Source organism: Belonocnema kinseyi, chromosome 9 (assembly GCF_010883055.1).
Source record: "Belonocnema kinseyi isolate 2016_QV_RU_SX_M_011 chromosome 9, B_treatae_v1, whole genome shotgun sequence".
NCBI classification, from domain to species: Eukaryota; Metazoa; Arthropoda; class Insecta; order Hymenoptera; family Cynipidae; genus Belonocnema; species Belonocnema kinseyi.
The window spans coordinates 74517119-74535268 of NC_046665.1; the positions used below are offsets into that span (position 1 = coordinate 74517119).

Here is an 18150-nt window from a genome sequence, read left to right on the forward strand (position 1 = left end):
GCAGGGTTACCTGAAGCCAGCATTACTACATGTTTTTTCTCAAAATTACCGGGCACAAAATTTAGTTTTTGCAGAATATATTAGCACTTAATTAGCACTAAAGTCCTGCGAAAAGCTGATCTTGATACCACTAATAGTTTCCGAGTTTCGCATACCAAAGTCACCTGAAGCCAGCATTACCACACGTTTTTGGTAAAAAAAAGTGCCCGGATTTTTTGCAAGGCATAAATCCAGAACACTTAATTAGCACTAAATTCCCGCGCAAATGAGAATTTGTTACCACTAATAGTTTCCGAGTTTCGCATACCAGTCACCTGAAGCCAGCATCACTACACGTTTTTGGTAAAAAAAAAGTGCCCGGAGTTTTTTCAAGGCATGTATCCAGGGCACTTAATTAGCACTAAATTCCTGCGCAAAGGAGATTTAATACCACTAATGGTTTCCAAGTTTCGCATACCAGAGACACCTGAAGCCAGCACTACTACACGTTTTTGGTAAAAAAAAAAGTGCCCGGATTTTTTTCAAGGCATAAATCCAGAGCACTTAATTAACACTAAATTCCTGCGCAAAGCAGATCTTGATATTACTAATAGTTTTCGAGTTTCGCATACCGGAGTTGTGCCTTCAGCTGAAGCTAGCATTACTACATGTTTTTGGCCAAAATTACTGGGCACACAATTTTTTTTGCAGCATAAATTAGCACTAAATAAGCACTAAATTATGGGATAGTGCCCACATCAATATGACAATGTTGTAATTCTAGGTTCCGGGACCTAAATTATTGAGCATTTGAATACAACATTTTTGAATTTAAAAACTTTTAAAGTTCAATTTAAATAGGTAAAATTTAAGAATTTTATCTTGAGTGCTTCAATTTGCAGTTCATTTTTCATCAATTAAACTGGAAAAATGGTTGGCCTTAGAGTTCGAATTTTTTAATTTAATAGACCGTGCAAATTTTTTTTCGAATCTGGAAATGGCCGGGAATTTTCCTTCGATTAAAACGGCCGCGATGAAAAAATTATATTTTATTATAATGAAACTCACGGAACAGATAATATCAATTTATTCATCCTCAGTACCACTAAGTAAGAGGTTGGAAAAACAAAATGGGCTTTCCACAATTTTCATACACCAAAATGGAAATTTTTTCTTTACTTATTTCTAACATTTATCGATGGGCCTTAATATAAAATACTTTAAACTGTAAAAAACGAGTTTTCATAAAAGTGGACTTTACCTAGTTATATGATATAAATTAAACACATGTTTTTAATATATTATAAACTGAACAGAATCGATTTACAGCTTGATTTTTTTGTAGTCAGGAAATTTCACATCATAATATAAATACATGATGCGTTACCATAAATATATTTTCATAACGTATTGTTGCCATAAAGTGGAAAAAAATGGAATTCAAAAAGAGAACTAACTGAAAAAGTAGCGTATTAAAACCCTAAAAAGTATAATTCATTAGCATTCGATCGATAAGCACCTTGGTTTTGTGCCTTAACAAAATATGTTTGAATAAATTCGTAATTTTTATATTTTCGTGAATATCAATTTTTTTGCATTTCTTGAGGCTGGAGGATCTTTTATAGAGTTTTATTTGTGGACCAAACTGAGATTGTTAATGTTTAGTGGACCCATATTTTCAAAAAATAATTTTAAAACTTACAGAAATATGGAGAGAATTTATTCGGATATGTAGAATGTTTCTACTTGTAAAAATACGCTGGAAAAAAATTTCATTTTTCTAGGAAATCATTAGTATAAGTATAGTGAGTTAAAAAACTGAGTTTCTGTAATTATTCTTTTTCAACTGAATCTAAACATTATTTTTAACATTTGAGGGTGTTTTAGTGATATAAGTACTCTAGAAAAAAATGATAAACTCATCGAATTAAAAACAAAGAGGCAGCATATTTTCCAATATGTCATTGTCGTGTTTCTTTTTTAATTATCACTTATGATTGCCAAGATTAATCATATTTTTAAAAGTAGAAACTTTGTAGATAACTGAAAAAAATCTTTTTAAATTTATGTAGGTTTTAAGATTATTTTTTGAAAACAGGGGTCTACTAAACCTTAATAATCTCTGATAGAACTGCAAGTAAAAATTTGTAAAAATGCTGGGAGTCATTTAAGGATTCCAGAATTTCAAAAAATTGACATCCACAAAAATATAAAAATTGTGAAAATAAGAATTTTTTCAAACATATTTTGATAACGCGCAAAACTAAAGGATTTATCGATCGAATCCAAGTTAACTATAGTTTTTCACTGTCCTAATACTCTATTTTTCTATTCATTTAATAAAATAAAATTACATTGATTTCATAACAACAAATTGTAGATTGCTATTCGAGGAATATTTCCTGGTGCTCGGGTAGTGAGAGGTGTTGACTGGCAATGGGAGGACCAGGACGGTGGAAATGGCCGTCGTGGTAAAGTAAATGAAGTTCAAGATTGGTCTGCTGCAAGCCCTCGTTCGGCAGCTTATGTGATTTGGGACAATGGTGCAAAAAATTTATACCGTGTTGGTTTTGAAGGAATGGTACGTGATACATGTTAAAACGCTAGAATACTTAAAATCTGTGGTTGATTCCAAGAACTCTTACTAATTTTCTTATATTCTTTCATGATTAAAAAGGCGGATTTAAAAGTCGTGAACGATGCGAAAGGACAAACTGTGTATAGAGATCATTTGCCATTACTGGGAGAACAAGGTCCGGGAAGGACTGGTCCTCATGGTTTGCAGATTGGTGATCAGGTATGTGCTCTGCAATTATAATTAATTTTAAACAGGACAATGGGGTCCTGGTATGAGTTTTGGATAATATAATTTTTTAATACGACATGCAATTCTAAATATCTTAGTATATATAAAAAAATGTTTGAATACTTTTATTCTAAGAACAAAATAAAAGAAAGTATTTAAAATCCTATTCAAACAACTCTCGGACTTTAAAACGTCACATCCGCATATAGTTCTGAGCCGGTTATATTAGTTTGGGAACGGCAACGAGAATGAGAATAATTACCGAGAATATGAACGAAAAATAAATTCTCTGAGAATTTAAGAATTTATTTTAATTAATAGAAAATTGCATTTTTTCGTTAAATTTTCGGTTGAAAATTCAACTCTTTTTTTGAAAGTTTGTCTTTTTTATTTTAAAGTTCACCTGCTTTAGCAAAAATTGAATCTTTTTTCTTTTATAAAAATGCAACTGTTTGGTTAGAAATTGAGCTATTGTACTATTTTCTTGAAAACTTAACTATTTCGTAGAAAATTTACTTTTTGTTTAAAATTTATATTTTGGTGTTGAAAAATTAACTGAAATATTTTCTGGATGAAAGTTCCACTTATAAAAAAATTGGTTTTTTATTTCAAATTCATCTGTTTTAGTACAAAATTGATCTTTTTTGGATAAAAATGAAACTTATTGGCAGAGAATTAAACTATTTTCTTCAAAATTCATCCTTTTGGTTGAAAAAGTTCGTCTTTTTGGATTGAGAGTTCAATTTTTTTCGTAGAAACTTATGTTTTTGTTACAAAAATTCAATTTTTGATGTTACTGAGTTAAGTGGAATCTTTTTTAGATGAAAACTCAACTTTTTTTGTAATAAAAAATTCTTCTGCTTTAAGATAAATCTCATATTTTTTTATTAAAATTGAGTCTTTCAACTTTTTGGTTAAAAATCGTTCTTCTTTGCTTGATAATTCAACTAATTTGTTTAAAACATTTGTTTGAATCGCTTTGTTAAGAAATTACTTTTTTTGTTAAAGATTTATATTTTAAGTTGAAAAGTTATCTCGTTGGTTAAAAGTTTAATTATCTTGTTATAAATTAATCTTTCTTAATTGAAAATTCAACTACTTGCGTCAAAGTTTCAACTACATTGCGAAATTTTTTTGATTGATGGCTTATGTCTGTTTGAAAATGTAACTGTTTAGTGGAAAATACTTATTTTTTTGCTTGTTTAGAATTAATTTTTTAACAGAAAATGGAACTTCGATTTTTTTAAGATTAATATTTTTTAGTTACAAATTCGTGTTTTTTTTTTGTAAAAAAATTATTTTTTATTTTGAAATTTCCTTTTTTGCGTAAAAATGCATCAGTTTCGTGGAAAATTAATTTTTTGTTGAACAGTTATATTTTTTCTTTGGAAATTGCATTTTTGTAAAGAAAATTTGTCTTCTGGTTTGAAGGTCCAATAAATTAGATAAAGTTTTATTTATTTCTTGAGTGAAAAATCTTTATTTGTTTGAAATTCGTCTTTTTGGTTTTAAAATTCTTTTCTTTAATTATATAAATTTAATTCTTTTTTGATTAAAATATAAACTATGACACTTTTTCGTTGGAAATTTGTCTTTTCAGGTTGAATATTCAACCATTATGTTAAAAATTCCAATATTTTCTTAAAGAGTTATCTTTTACAGTAGAAAAAACTTCTTTTTTGTTTGAAATAACTTAATACTTTTGAAAATTTTAAATTTGTATATGAAATACAATTAATGAGCTACTGTTTTGCGCACATTTTAAATTCCAGAATTTGTCTGAGCTAGGAAATGATTCATATTCAACTGTTGATATAACCTGAACACTAAAAATTTTGTTAAAAATCATAAATTATTAAATTCTTTTAAATTCTCCTAAATTCTGCCATATTCTCGGTTATATAACCTGAACTTAAATTCTCGGGAATTTAAGAACTCTACATTCACATGTCGGCTTTTGGCGCAAGGCTGGCACAAGTCTGAATATCTCACCTTCTCACAACAAATTTAAAAAGAATACTTTTTGAACATTAACAAAACAATTTAAAATTTATTTTTAAAAAACTTTCCACAAGTGATTACATTCAATTTTTTAAAAAACACCATAATATTATTTTTTAGATTCCTGTAATTTTAGATTTAAAATATCGAATTGATATTAATACAAACATTTTGTATTTTATAGTATCTGCTTAAAATAACCGATTTCAAATTACTGTTCAAATGTTGCAAATATTTGGCTTAATACGAATTTACGACCGAAAATACTAATCTAACGTTTTCTTAAAGTTGTAAGACTTCTTTGAAACTTTAATACTTGTCTGTTTAAAATCACAGGTTTCACGTAAAAAAATGTTAACATAATCTAAAATTGTTTAAAAATTGTCATCTTCTTTGAAATTGAATGATTTTCTGTAATATCTATCGATTTCCGGTATGAAACTTCAACATAACCTAAAGTTGTGAAACTGTTCCATCTACTCTCTAATCTAATAATTCATTAAAATTAAAAATACAGAAGAGTGCCAAAGTTTTTCAAAAATATTTTATGGTATTTTAAAAGGACTTAAGAAATTTTCAAGAGATTTACAAAATTTAAGGGGATTACAAAAGATTTTAAAGGATTTGAATGATTTTGGGATATTTTAAAAGATTCCAATGAATTTTCTATGGTTTCCAATCCTTTAAAGAAATTAGATAGGATTTAAAAGATTTTAGGATATTTTTAAAAAGATTGCAAGGTATTTTCAAGAGTTCTAAAAAATGCAAAGGGATTCGAAAGGATTGGAAATATTTTATGATATTTTGAAAGTATTTATTAGAATTAAAAAAAAATGGTAAATCTTGTTCAAATTATTCTTAATTTTGTTCAAAAACACTAATTTTCATTGTAAATCAATAATTTATAACCTAAAATTGTTCAGAGTTGTAAATATTTTTTAAAATATTGGGCATGGTGGTGTACCATTTTGCCACCTGGTGACGAAAACTGGAACTAGAAAAAGTAGGTACGATTTTAAAAATGTATTTTCATTTTTGCATAAAAGTGTTTTTACGATTGTTTTTTCTAGATTAAAACAATGATTGAAATACTAAAAACAAATAGTCATAAAAAACAATTCGTTTTAGATAGAATGTCTACCTTATACTGTGAAAAAACACATTTTTGTCAAAAAGGTTTTTAAACAAAAAAAGCTTGAATAAGCTTTAAGTAATGTATTTAGCGACAAATTTTATCCAGATTATGCAAAGAATACGAATAATAGACGATTGGAATTGAAATACGAATTCTAACCTAACTTAGATCAGATTTTTATATAGTAAATCTTTTATATATAAATTAATAAAAATTTATTTTGAATTCATTTTTGCTTCAAAATAAGTCCAGTTAAGTGTATAGATTTTTGTGTGGTGTGTCGCAGTTTAACCATTCAAAAAAGTGATTTTTTAAAATACAAATTCCAATTTCGTTTGAAAAACAATTTCGCAGTTATTCAACATTGTTAATTTTATTATTTTAAACAAAAATAGTCGATTTAATAAATCTCATGATTTTTGTTTCCAAATGTCAATTTTTTGTGAAATACGCGAACATGAAATAAAGTTGTTGAAAAATCTGAAATATTATTTTAAATCTAATAATTTTTTACCAAAAATATCTATTTTCGATGAAATTTGGGGTTTTAATTCAGTATTTAAGAAATTGTAAGTATTAGTAAATATTAGCAGAATATGCCAATTTTCGGTAAGAAATAATAAAATAAATGAAAAACGAAAGTTGTTTAAAGATTTTGTGTCTTTGAAATCTAATAATTTTCTAATAAAAATTCCAATTACGGTGAAAAAGGCAGATAATGATTTTTAAGTGAACAAAATTCTGTTTATTAAATACTAATTTTTAGCGAAAAACTGTAAAATATCAAATTTATAATGTTTTCAATAATTTATTGGATAATTAAAAAATTTTTTTGACCGCGCAAGAGTATTATAAAGCACAAATGTTTCTCAATTCACATAAAGTTTTCTGTGATTTTTGCTGATTAAAAGGGGTTATTTCCAGTGACAATGATTCCGAGATTTTCGAGATATATCGTTACACCATCTTTTGAGATAGGATTTAACCCTTAGTGACCACGTTTCTGTGGAGTAACGCGCTAACCACACTTGGGTCCCAAGGACCCAGGCGACAAAAATGGCTATAAAAAAAACTTGAATATTTTTACTTAACATTTTTTTTTAGTATTTGAATATACTTTTAAAAATGATTAAGTCCAGGAAGTAGAAAAAATACTATTTTCATAAAAAAATTCATAACTTTTTTAATTGTCGGCATTAAGGGCTAAACATTTATTTACGTTTTCTCTAGATGTACCACTTTAAAAAAAAGTATATTTATTTTGAGGAATGAATGACTACAAAAAGGGAAAAAATAAATCATGCGTTTTTGTCAAAATATTCTATTGTATTACTTGTTATAAAAAAAATAATTTTACAAAATATTGATGAATTCTTGAAATTAAACATAGTAGGCATGAAATTAAGACAAAATAAAGTGATCTTCCTTTCATTGTATGTTAGTGCAAGCATGACACATGGAGACGCTGTGCTCTTGGCAAACAGCACGGCGTGAAACTCTATCTCGTTACTCCATCAAAAATCATCGTTTTAAAACGCTACATGCCTTTTTAAAAAAATTTGACATTGACAAATATACTTTCTATACTTTATTATTTAATCTGAAGTCAATATACGCTAAAATAAAAATTGACTCCAAAAATCACTTTCAAACGCACTGACCACACTTGGGTCCAAAAAACCCAAATCAATTTTCAAAAAGCTGCTAAAAAGAAACTCATAGTTCCAGTGTCATGCTAAAAATCCTAAAGCGTAGTTAAAATCTTCAACTATCAACGATTGTTGCAATAGTTCCTTTGCATTAAGCTGCTTAAATTTCATTACGAAAGACCTCTGGGGCCCGCGGACCCATGTGTGGTCACTAAGGGTGAAATAATACAAATGAGACATTTATTGTTGTAGATTTGCTTCTTGGTTAACTTATCAATATATTTTTATAGGTAAACGTTGATTTGGAGTTAGAAATAGTTCAGTCGCTTCAACATGGTCATGGTGGGTGGACAGACGGAATGTTTGAATGCCTTGGCACCACTGGGACTGTAGTTGGTATTGACGAGGATCATGATATTGTTGTATCATATCCAAGTGGAAATCGGTGGACATTCAATCCAGCTGTGCTAACCAAAGTTCAAATACCAGTGCCTGTAACGAGCTCCAACACCGACAATCAAACTTTCGCGGTTGGAGATTTAGTGCAAATCTGCAATGACATAGAGAAGATCAAATTGCTACAACGCGGTCATGGTGAATGGGCCGAAGCCATGGCTCCCGTAAGTGATTTCACGTGGTTTATAAAATTATTGATTGCTTACTAATCTCTTCTATCCTGAATATTCTAGATTTAGGGAAGAAAGTATGTTAATCACGCGGGAAATTTTGGACTGGAAAGTAGTCCGAAGTTTCAATCGTCAAATTTTAATTTGTATTTACATAGATTTTTTTTTTACTTTGAATATTTACTTAGAAAACGTAAATATGTCATTTATAGTCAATCTAAATTAATAAATTTCAAGGAAATGCAAATCAAAATTTCACGATTCAAACTTAGGACTCTAGCGTCTTAAATTTTATTTTCATATATCTTACCAACAAACAATTTACAAATGTCTAGTAGACCTATTTTAAACTTAAATAATTTTGCATACGAAAGAGTATCACGCTTTAATTATTAATGACAATTTGATGATATTTTTTAAAAGACAAAAATGTTCCTGATTATTAGAACGATTTTAAACACATATAAATGTTTTATTTAACAAATTTTATTGTCTTTAGAACTTTTATGTATCACCGCGAATGAATTTCCATCGGTTTAACAAAAAAATTATCAGAGTTGGTATTTTTTTTAAATATGATGAATTTCCTACTGAATATTCATTGGAAGATTATTAATTTTCTAAATATTATTTGCCAATAGCAAACCGTTTTCGAAAAAATCAACTTTTATAGATTTTTTTGAATGGGATGAAATGTTTATTTATTAAATTCAATTGTCTTTTATTTGCAATAATTTTTTAACTGTTAAAATTACAATGATCAATTTTCTTCAATTTTCTACATTTGTATTTTTAACAGTTGAAAATTCAAATTTGAATTTTCTTCAATTAAAACCAGTTGAAAATTGAAAAAAAAAATGAAAATTTTATTTTAAAGAGTTGAACTCAAAATCATTTATTGTACCCCAATGGAGTACAAATATTCAGCAAAATTCTTTAGTGGCCGAACTGAATAAAAAATTATTCACTATGTTAAAAAATGCAGCATGTCTTAGAAAAAAGATTGTTTTTTTTTTCTTTTTTACGTATAAAAATTAATGTTTAATCTTTTCATTTTCTTTTTATTGCATTTTTCATGAACAAATTATCCTATTCTCCCTTTTTGAGCTTTTTTTACACTGTGATACCTGATGGTGTCATTTAATTATGGTAATTGAATTTGTGATTTATTGGAACTAAATTTTACGTATTTTTTTAGACTCTTGGGAAAATTGGAAGAGTTCAACAAATATATCACGACGGTGACCTTAAAGTAGAAGTTTGTAGCACAGCTTGGACTTATAATCCTCAAGCTGTCACCAAAGTTGCCAGTAGTGACGGCAGTGTTCCAGGAAATAGTAGCGGTGGTTAGTATTTTGAATAATCTTTTATCCCATTTTTTTATGAATAATAATCTGCAGTTCTCTGAAACTTCGAGAATTTTGATTCTTTTTTCATATAATTTTAACACAAAATTAAAGTACACGCGTATGATGTTTTCCATACGGTAAGTCAATTATTAAAGAGTAGTTTTTCATATGTTTTTAACTCCATAAAACAAGAATTAATTTATAAATTTTAATTATATCAGACTGCGCACTTTTCCCTCTATTATCCTCTTTTTTTCAGTTAAAAGTAATTATTTTGGGGTAAAAATTCATCTTACTTGGTTTAAAATGAACTTTTTTGTTTGATATTCAACTGGTTTCTAAAGCAATAATCTTTTTGGCTTGATAATTCTATTTTCTTAAAAAATTTCTTTAAAATTTATAATTTGAATTTCTTAAAAAAATTTTCTGTTTTTATTGAAACTTCAATTATTTTGTTTTAAATGAAACTTTTTGGTTCAAACTTAATTTTTTTAAATTCCGCTATTTTTGGAAAATTCATTGTTCCAATCGGGTAATTTCACTGCCTTCTACAAAATTCATATTCTTGGCTTGAAAATTCCGTTATTTTCTTTCAGAAATTTCTTTAAAATTTCGAATTTTCATTTCAATTTTTAATTTCTTTCAAAATTTGTCTGTTTTTATTGATACTTCAACTATTTTGTTTTAAACGCAACTGTTTGGTTATAAATTAATTTTTTTCTAATTCTGCTATTTTCTGGAAAATTCATTTTTTCCAGCGGACAATTCCATTGTCTTCTACGAAATTCGTATTTTTGGCTTAAAAATTCAACTAGATATTTGGTTAAAAATTACTTTATTTTGTTAAAAATTGTTTAAAAATTAATATCTTTTCTTGGCAATTAGTCTTTCTTGGCTGAAAATTACATTTTTTGTTCAAAATTTTAACTTTCCAGTTTGATAATTCCAGTTTCTTCTAAAAATTCGCCTTTTTCGGATTAGGAAGTCAACTATTTGATTATAAATTTCATTATTTTGTTGAAAATTCGTCTAGTTTATTTAAAAGTTCAACTAATGAGCAGTAAATGCAAAAATTAATTAATTTTTTTGAAAATTCTTTTTTTTTTACTGAAAGTGATCTTTGTTGTTGAAAATTCACCTTTTCATGTTGATAATTCCAGTTTCTTATAAGAAATTAGTCTTTTTGGATTTAAAGTTCAATTATTTGGTTAAAAATTCCATTATTTTGCTGAAAATAGTAAGTAAATGCAACTTCTTGATTGAATATTCATCTCTCTTGCTTGAAAATTATATTTTTCGTTGAAAATTCACCTTTTTAGGCTGATAATTCAACTGTTTTGTAGAAATTTTTTTTTTTTTTACTTGAAACTTCAAAAATTTGTTTGAAGCTTTTTTTTCTTTTAACTTCAACTATTTGATTAAAAATTCTATTCTTTTTTTGAAATGTCTAATTTTTTATGGAAAATTTACCTGTTTTATTGAACATTAATCTCTTTTGATAGAAAATTCGTCCATTTGGATTGTAAATTCTTTTTTTTATTGTGCAAAATTCATCCTTTTTGGTTGAAAACTCATTTTTTGTTGAAAATCAATCTAGTTTTCAAAAAATTCTTCTGTTTGCTTGAAAATTCAAATATTTGGCTAATAATTCAACAATTTTGTTGAAAATTCGTGTCTTTATTGAAAGTTCCACTTTCAATCAATGTGGTTGTTAACGCAACTGTTTGGTTTAAAATTAATTTGTTTTTTGAAAATTTAAGTATTTGATTGAAAGTTCATCTTTCTTGGTTGAAAACTATCTGTTTTTGTTTTAAATTCATTTTTCTGTATAAAAGTTAACTTTTTTGTCTAAAATTCGTATTTGGGTTGAAAATTCATCTTTTTCGGTTGAAAACGAAATATATTTCAAACTGATGTCTTTAACGTTTTATTAATTTTATTTAAAGAAATTACCTCATTGTATCCGAAATTTTAAAATGTTTTGAAGATGCGGAATTGGAAATGGTTTGTATGAGGATGCAAATTCGCAACTATAAAAGTTGTTTGACATGTACCTCATTGCATTCCGCACTACTAATAATAAATAATAAAACCAATTAAAAAATTTGCAATCAATTGTTAACAAGTTAATTTTTATTTTGCAGAACGCTTATCAGCTTTGTTGAAGAAACTGTTTGAAACTCACGTCTCCGGGGACGTAAACGAAGAGCTTGTAAAAACTGCAGCAAACGGCGATGCTACAAAATGTGAAGAGTGCTTAAAACGACCAGAGGCCGATGTAAATGGTGTATTTGCTGGCCACACAGCACTGCAAGCTGCCAGTCAGAATGGCCATCTAGAAGTTATAAAAATTCTCCTCCGTTTCAAAGCAGATGTTGAGATCGAAGTAAGTCTTCCAGTATTTTTTTTCATTTAAGTAGTAGTTTACATTCTACAGGCTCAGATTAATAATAAACTAAAGTTTATTTAGATTTTATATCGTAATAAGAACTCTGTGGAAGAAAAGTTTGTTCGACTCTAAAAATTTTCTTTGGTTCAAAAAAATAGTTTTCAGTTCCAGTACAAATTTTTCTTTATTTTAAAACGATTTTCTTAATTTTTAAGTTATTTTAGGTTAAATAAAAAAATGTACGTTAAAGAAACGGTTTCTTTAATTTGAAACAAATATTTTCCCGAGAGATTCTTGAATTCTGAGCCTTTTTTATGTTTTCCATTTTCGACACTTATCCCTTTTGAAGATATTTATAATTTAAAATTCGCCAACTTGTTTGATTCTGAATATTTATTGTTTATAGTTTTAACGCATTAAATTCTTAACAACTTTTTAAAGTGGGTCTATCTTAAAGATCTTCTATAGCAGATTCTTAATGAGCTAAATTTATAAACATGTAATTTGGATTGTACTTTTTTTAGTAGTTCAAGTTTGATGATCTATAATTGAAAGGTTTTTAATTTAAAAACTGTCTAAATCAAAATTCTTAAATTTGAATGATTTGGAAGATCAAAAGTTAAGAGTTTTTAATTCTAAATCTTCCAAATAGAAACATTTCAAATGTAAATAATCCGAATGAGAGAATTTTTAATGGTATGACTTAAAAATTGCATAATTTTTAATTATATTTTACGTGTACAATTTACAATAATTCAAAGTTCTACAATTTTAAAGAGTTGCAATTGAAAATTCTTAGTTTTCGAAAATATAGAAAAGATTGTATTTTAAATGTCTGTCACTTAATTTTTTTTAATGGTTCAAGTTGAAAGCTTTACATTTTAAAATTCTTTAATTTTAACGATTCAGAATTGAAAGTTCGCCAATTTTTAAGATTTAAAATTGAAGATTCATTGCTTTGGATTTTTATAGTTTAAAATGACGTCATTTTGAACGTTATTTTTTTTAATAAGTAGTCTCAATACCAAATCTTCCAAATTAAAGAAATTTCATATGGAAATCATCATAAATAAAGAATTTTTAATTGTATGTAAGTTTAAAAGATTAAAAACGCTACAATTTTAAATATCTACAATTCACATTTTTATAATTTTGAAGAGTTACAATTGAAAATCCTTTTTTTTTTAAATACAATAAAAAATGACTTTTTGAATGAATTAAAAGATATATTATAGTTTCTTTGAATTGCCTATATTATTTTTTAAAAAGTTTTAGATTTTTGTTATTATTAACGACAAATTACGATAGGATTTTAAAAAATAAGACTAATAATGTCTATAATATAATAGACTAATAATATCTGTTCTTTGAGAGGTTAATGAACCTCATTCTTGGAACAAAAATATAAGTAGATAATAATAATTGCAAAATACCATTTTGACAGTTATAGAAATTTGCCAAATTCAATTTTTTTATTTTGTTTTCGTTGATATTCTTATAAAATCAGTGTGGTCATTAAGCTCGTCATTAACCCGGCTGAACCGGGAGAAAACCGGGAGAGAAATATTACACCTGGAGATATCCCGTATTTCATAATTTGCGCATTTTGTAATTCTTGAAAGTTTCCAACTAGAAATTATATAATTTATAAAGTGTTTAGAATAATTAAAATTTTTAAGTTTTACAATATTTCTCGCATCATTTAAAATTCTGCAATTTGTAATGGTGAAAATAACAATGACTTTCGATTTGACAAAATTAATTTTAAGCGATTTTAATTTACTTCCAATAATCGAAATTTTAAAGTGTTTGACTTTAAAAAAGTTTTAATAATACAATTTTTGGTGACTAAAATTTCGTTTAATTTTAAATGAAGTTCTCATTCGTTTAAGTTTTAACGTTTGGGAGTATACATTTTTTGATTTTTAACGTTTCCCATTTAAAATTACTATATATTTCAAAAGGTTTTTATTTGAAATTATTTAATTTATTTTTTATTTTAGAAAACGTCTTCTAATGAGTTTGAATGTTAACTTGTAATTTTATTATGTCATGACAATTTAAAATTCTAGAAGATCAGAAGCTTGGCATTTGAAAGATTCAGTTTAGTTTTCAATATCAAATTGTCAAATTTTAATCGCTTTGAATTCAAAGTATTCAAATTTAAAAATCTTCGATCTTTAATTTGTTATTTGAATGCTTTTAATTGTAAAGAATAAAGTTTCAATTACTCTTAATTTTAAAATATCCAATTTCCAAAATTTTAATCTTAAATGTACAATTTTGAACGTTTTTACATTGTCATATTTTTAAGTTTTTATTCTAAGATCATTCTAATTTCGTGATTCTCCAAATCAAATAACATTTTTTTTAAATTTTTAGCGCTTCAACTTAGAAATTATACAATTCAACTCCTTTTTCTATTTAAATTTTCCAAAATCGTTGGTATATATTCTTAAATTTCAAGAGCTTGCAATTCAAAATTATTCATTATTAACTATTATTTCAGAAATATTTAAAACCTTATATTAAAAAATTAGTTTAATAATGGATTTTTAAATTTGCATATTTTGATGTTAGTAAAGAGAAGTTCAGAGACAGGAACGCGCGATTTGCGCGTGGGCATTTGCTGCTAGTGTGCAATAAAACTCTTATCTGAACTTTCCTTTATAGACACAACAATTTCATTATCCTTCTTATGATATGATTTAAAAATCAATTAATTTCTTGCAAAAAGGTTTGCTGACATGTATCGACTTCCGCAATTTATATTATATGTGAAAAACCGTAGGGTTTGCAAAGAAAGTTCATTTTTTTATAAACCGGGAGAAATCACGAATATTCACCGAGAAAACCGGGAGACGAAAATTAAAAAAAAATGGCCACCCTGAAAATATAATAAATGTAAAAGAAATATACATTATAAGAATCAGTGTATACTTAATTTATAGTTGTGAAAATGGAATATTGCGATATTTAGATTTTAGTAGTTTTTTGTTGCACGCATAACACTTACCCGTAATGACGGAAAATCTGAAATCGCCGGCGTACTTCCAAGGAAAATTAAAAATATTTATTCAGAAAGTTTTTATTGATTGAAAAAGAGGACAATTAAAAGTAAAAAGTCCGAAGATCATTTTGGCAACTAATACTTTTTCTCTGTTTGAATTCTTTTCTCAGGACAAAGATGGTGACAGAGCAGTTCATCATGCTGCTTTTGGTGATGAGCCGGGCGTAATGGCTCTCCTTGCAGGTGCAGGGGCAGATCTCAACGCGCGAAACAAAAGGCGTCAGACAGCCCTTCATATTGCGGTTAATCGGGGCCACGCGGGTGTTGTTAGGACTTTACTGGAGCTCGGCTGTCATCCTAGTCTACAGGTAAGTCCATTCTTTCTTTTGACGAATTTTTTTTAAATTTGGAAATCTTTATTATTAAGGAGGAACATGCAATTATATGTACTATATTTTTATATCATGCGATTTACGGTCTTGGAACAGTGAATTTTAAAAAAATAATGGTAATTTTGACTTGGAAGAGGAAATTTTTTAAAAGTTTAAACTGGAATTTAAAAAAATATGTATAATTCTTTCCTAAAACAGGGAATTTTCCAACAGAATTAAAATTTAGGGTTAGGACATAAAAATTTCAAAACGAACTATAATTACCAGATCGGCAGCATTAAAAATTGACCAAGAAATGACCGGGAATTCAAAATAATCCATTCAGCGGATACTCTGAATAACTTTTTAAATTCATAATTGATGAGAACCAGATAGGGTAAAAGTATTTTCTTCCTTGCAGGGTAACCTGGAAACCAAGAAAATTTTTTGAAATTTCTATTAGAGGAACTTTAAATCACTAAATAATTATTTTTTGATTGAAATATGTACTATTACAATATTTGTTGAAAATTCATCTTTTTACATTTTCATCAGAGTTGGAAACCCCCCCCCCCCATTTTTGTCAAATGTCAAAGCCTAGAAACACCCCGAATTCGAAAAATAGGTTTTTTCGGGTGATATAGCAGTACATTTAATTTAATTTTATCTCATTTTATATGTACTTCACAACTCTGTATCAATTCTACCATACATTTAACTTCCATCGATCAGTGCTTGTAATTATATATTTTATTATGTATACTATATTCCTTAGAGTGCTAATTAGCCCTAGGGACTTTCTGAAATAAATATAAATATATAACTTTCGAAAGAATTGACAGATTGATTTAAATTGAAGGTCTAGTTTGTCAGCCAGCCACTTTTTATACAAATTCAAAAAGTGAGCGTAGTTGGAAAACTTTTGAAACCACATTTCCCAAGATTCAAACATTCTCTATACGGTTATTCGTGGTACTCAAACAGACCAACAATTTCTTCTAATTACTTTTTTGATAAAAAAACTAGCATTTATCGCACTTTAAAAATTAAAAAAAAATGCAAATTTTCAGCCAAATAACGCACGATATGGAAATAAGTCAGGCGAAGAAAAATGTTGCTTTTTAAATAAAGGACTAGTAAATTTTCTGGGCATCGTAATAAATAAGACTAAAAAGAAAAAAAAATTGAATTTTTGAAAAAGGACATAAGTTGCAATTAAACGTTTAATAACAAACTTTTTTTCATAAGATGTGCAATTTTTTTAAATTATATAAACAAGATAATGAAAATACGTATGTTTCAATACGAATGCATATTATGAATTTTTTAATATACATTTATTGAAATGATAGATTTTTCAGGGTAGTTTGACAATAAAAATTAGTGCCAAATAAGGAACAAATATTAAAGTAATCATGAAAAATATAATTTGTACAATATTTTGCAGTATCAGCCCGGCGTACAGAAATAAAATATAATGTATATTTGATACAAGTGTTGAATATAATGTAGAAAATTTCAAGAGAATTTGTTCGTTATAGCCGAATGAGCTTTAACAAAAGAGAATTCACAATCACCAAATTACGCTTCTATATCCGTTTTTTATTCAAAATTGAATTATTTTTTAGATGAAATATTTACAATTACATTATTCATTGAAAATTCATCTTTTTACATTCTCATCAGACAAGGTATTAGATTTAACATTAATCTAGGAAAAGATAGTTATAAACAATAATCAGTTGTTTAAATAGTCATATTTGTTAACTTTTGTTAATTTTAGTGGACAAATAGTTCAAGATTTCAGAAAAAAAGTGCAACATTTGAGTACTTCTTAAAAATATATAGTTACAAACAATGGTAATCTGTTTAGATAACTATGTTTGTTAACTTGCATTATTTATTACGTTAGTAAGTAAAAATTGGGTGAAACGTTAAATAAAACGTCAGAAGATACCGCAACTATTTAGCATTAATAAAGAAGAAGATAGTTATAAATAATACAAATTTGTTTAGAAAATTATTTATTAACTCACTGCAAGTGAAAAGTCCACATATATTTGTAAATATCAGAAAAAGCCGCAACTTTCCAGTATTATTGAAATTGAGTATTATTACAAAATAATAATTAATTGTTTAAACAATTAATTTTTTTACTTTAATTAATTATTTAACTCACTCTAATTGAAAATTGAACGAAATAGTCTTAAATTTGTGAATAAAACTGAAATTTCCTAGCATTATTCTAAAAGAATATTATTAAAAATAATAATGAACAGTTTGAACAATTATTTTTGTTAGCATTAATTAAATTTTACCTCACGTCAATTGAAAATTGGATAAAAAGTGGAAAATTTGCGACAACACTGCGACTTTCGGTCTCTGTTCTAAGATAAAATTGCTAAAAAAAATATTAAATTATTTAAACCGTTTATTTAAACATAAAAATTATCATTATAAAATATTGTTTTATGTATCAGCAACAGTTTGAATTTGTTGAAAACAAAAAATCATATTTAGTGCCAAAAACTAGCAAATCCTATTTTTACACACATAGGATTTTTTTGGAGCCCTAACAAGAAAACTTATGTGTGGGATATTCAAAAAGTAATATTTATTCATATGCTAGGGCTTTTTGTGAAGAGAAATGTTGAGTTTCAACTTGATTAAGCTAATATTGACAATTCTGAATAAAATTTAAAAAAACGCCAATTATTGATTAATTATTATTATTATTGATTATTAATAAATAAAAATGTATGACTGTTTAAACGACATGATCTAAAAAATCATATTTTTCGCTATTTTGCATCATTTAGACTTTGTTCTTTCAAC

At 26.9% G+C, this 18150-nt stretch overlaps 1 protein-coding gene across 1 annotated transcript in view; it reads left to right on the forward strand.

The window, feature by feature from the left end:
* The window catches only part of LOC117180591 (E3 ubiquitin-protein ligase MIB1-like), a 191450-nt gene that overhangs the window by 3932 nt on the left and 169368 nt on the right, over window positions 1-18150 (forward strand). Inside the window, exons 3-8 of the mRNA XM_033373084.1 lie at window positions 2360-2560; window positions 2657-2776; window positions 7861-8190; window positions 9395-9542; window positions 11690-11931; window positions 15115-15312. Coding sequence (XP_033228975.1) covers window positions 2360-2560; window positions 2657-2776; window positions 7861-8190; window positions 9395-9542; window positions 11690-11931; window positions 15115-15312 — 1239 coding nt within the window. The remainder of the gene's footprint in view (window positions 1-2359; window positions 2561-2656; window positions 2777-7860; window positions 8191-9394; window positions 9543-11689; window positions 11932-15114; window positions 15313-18150) is intronic.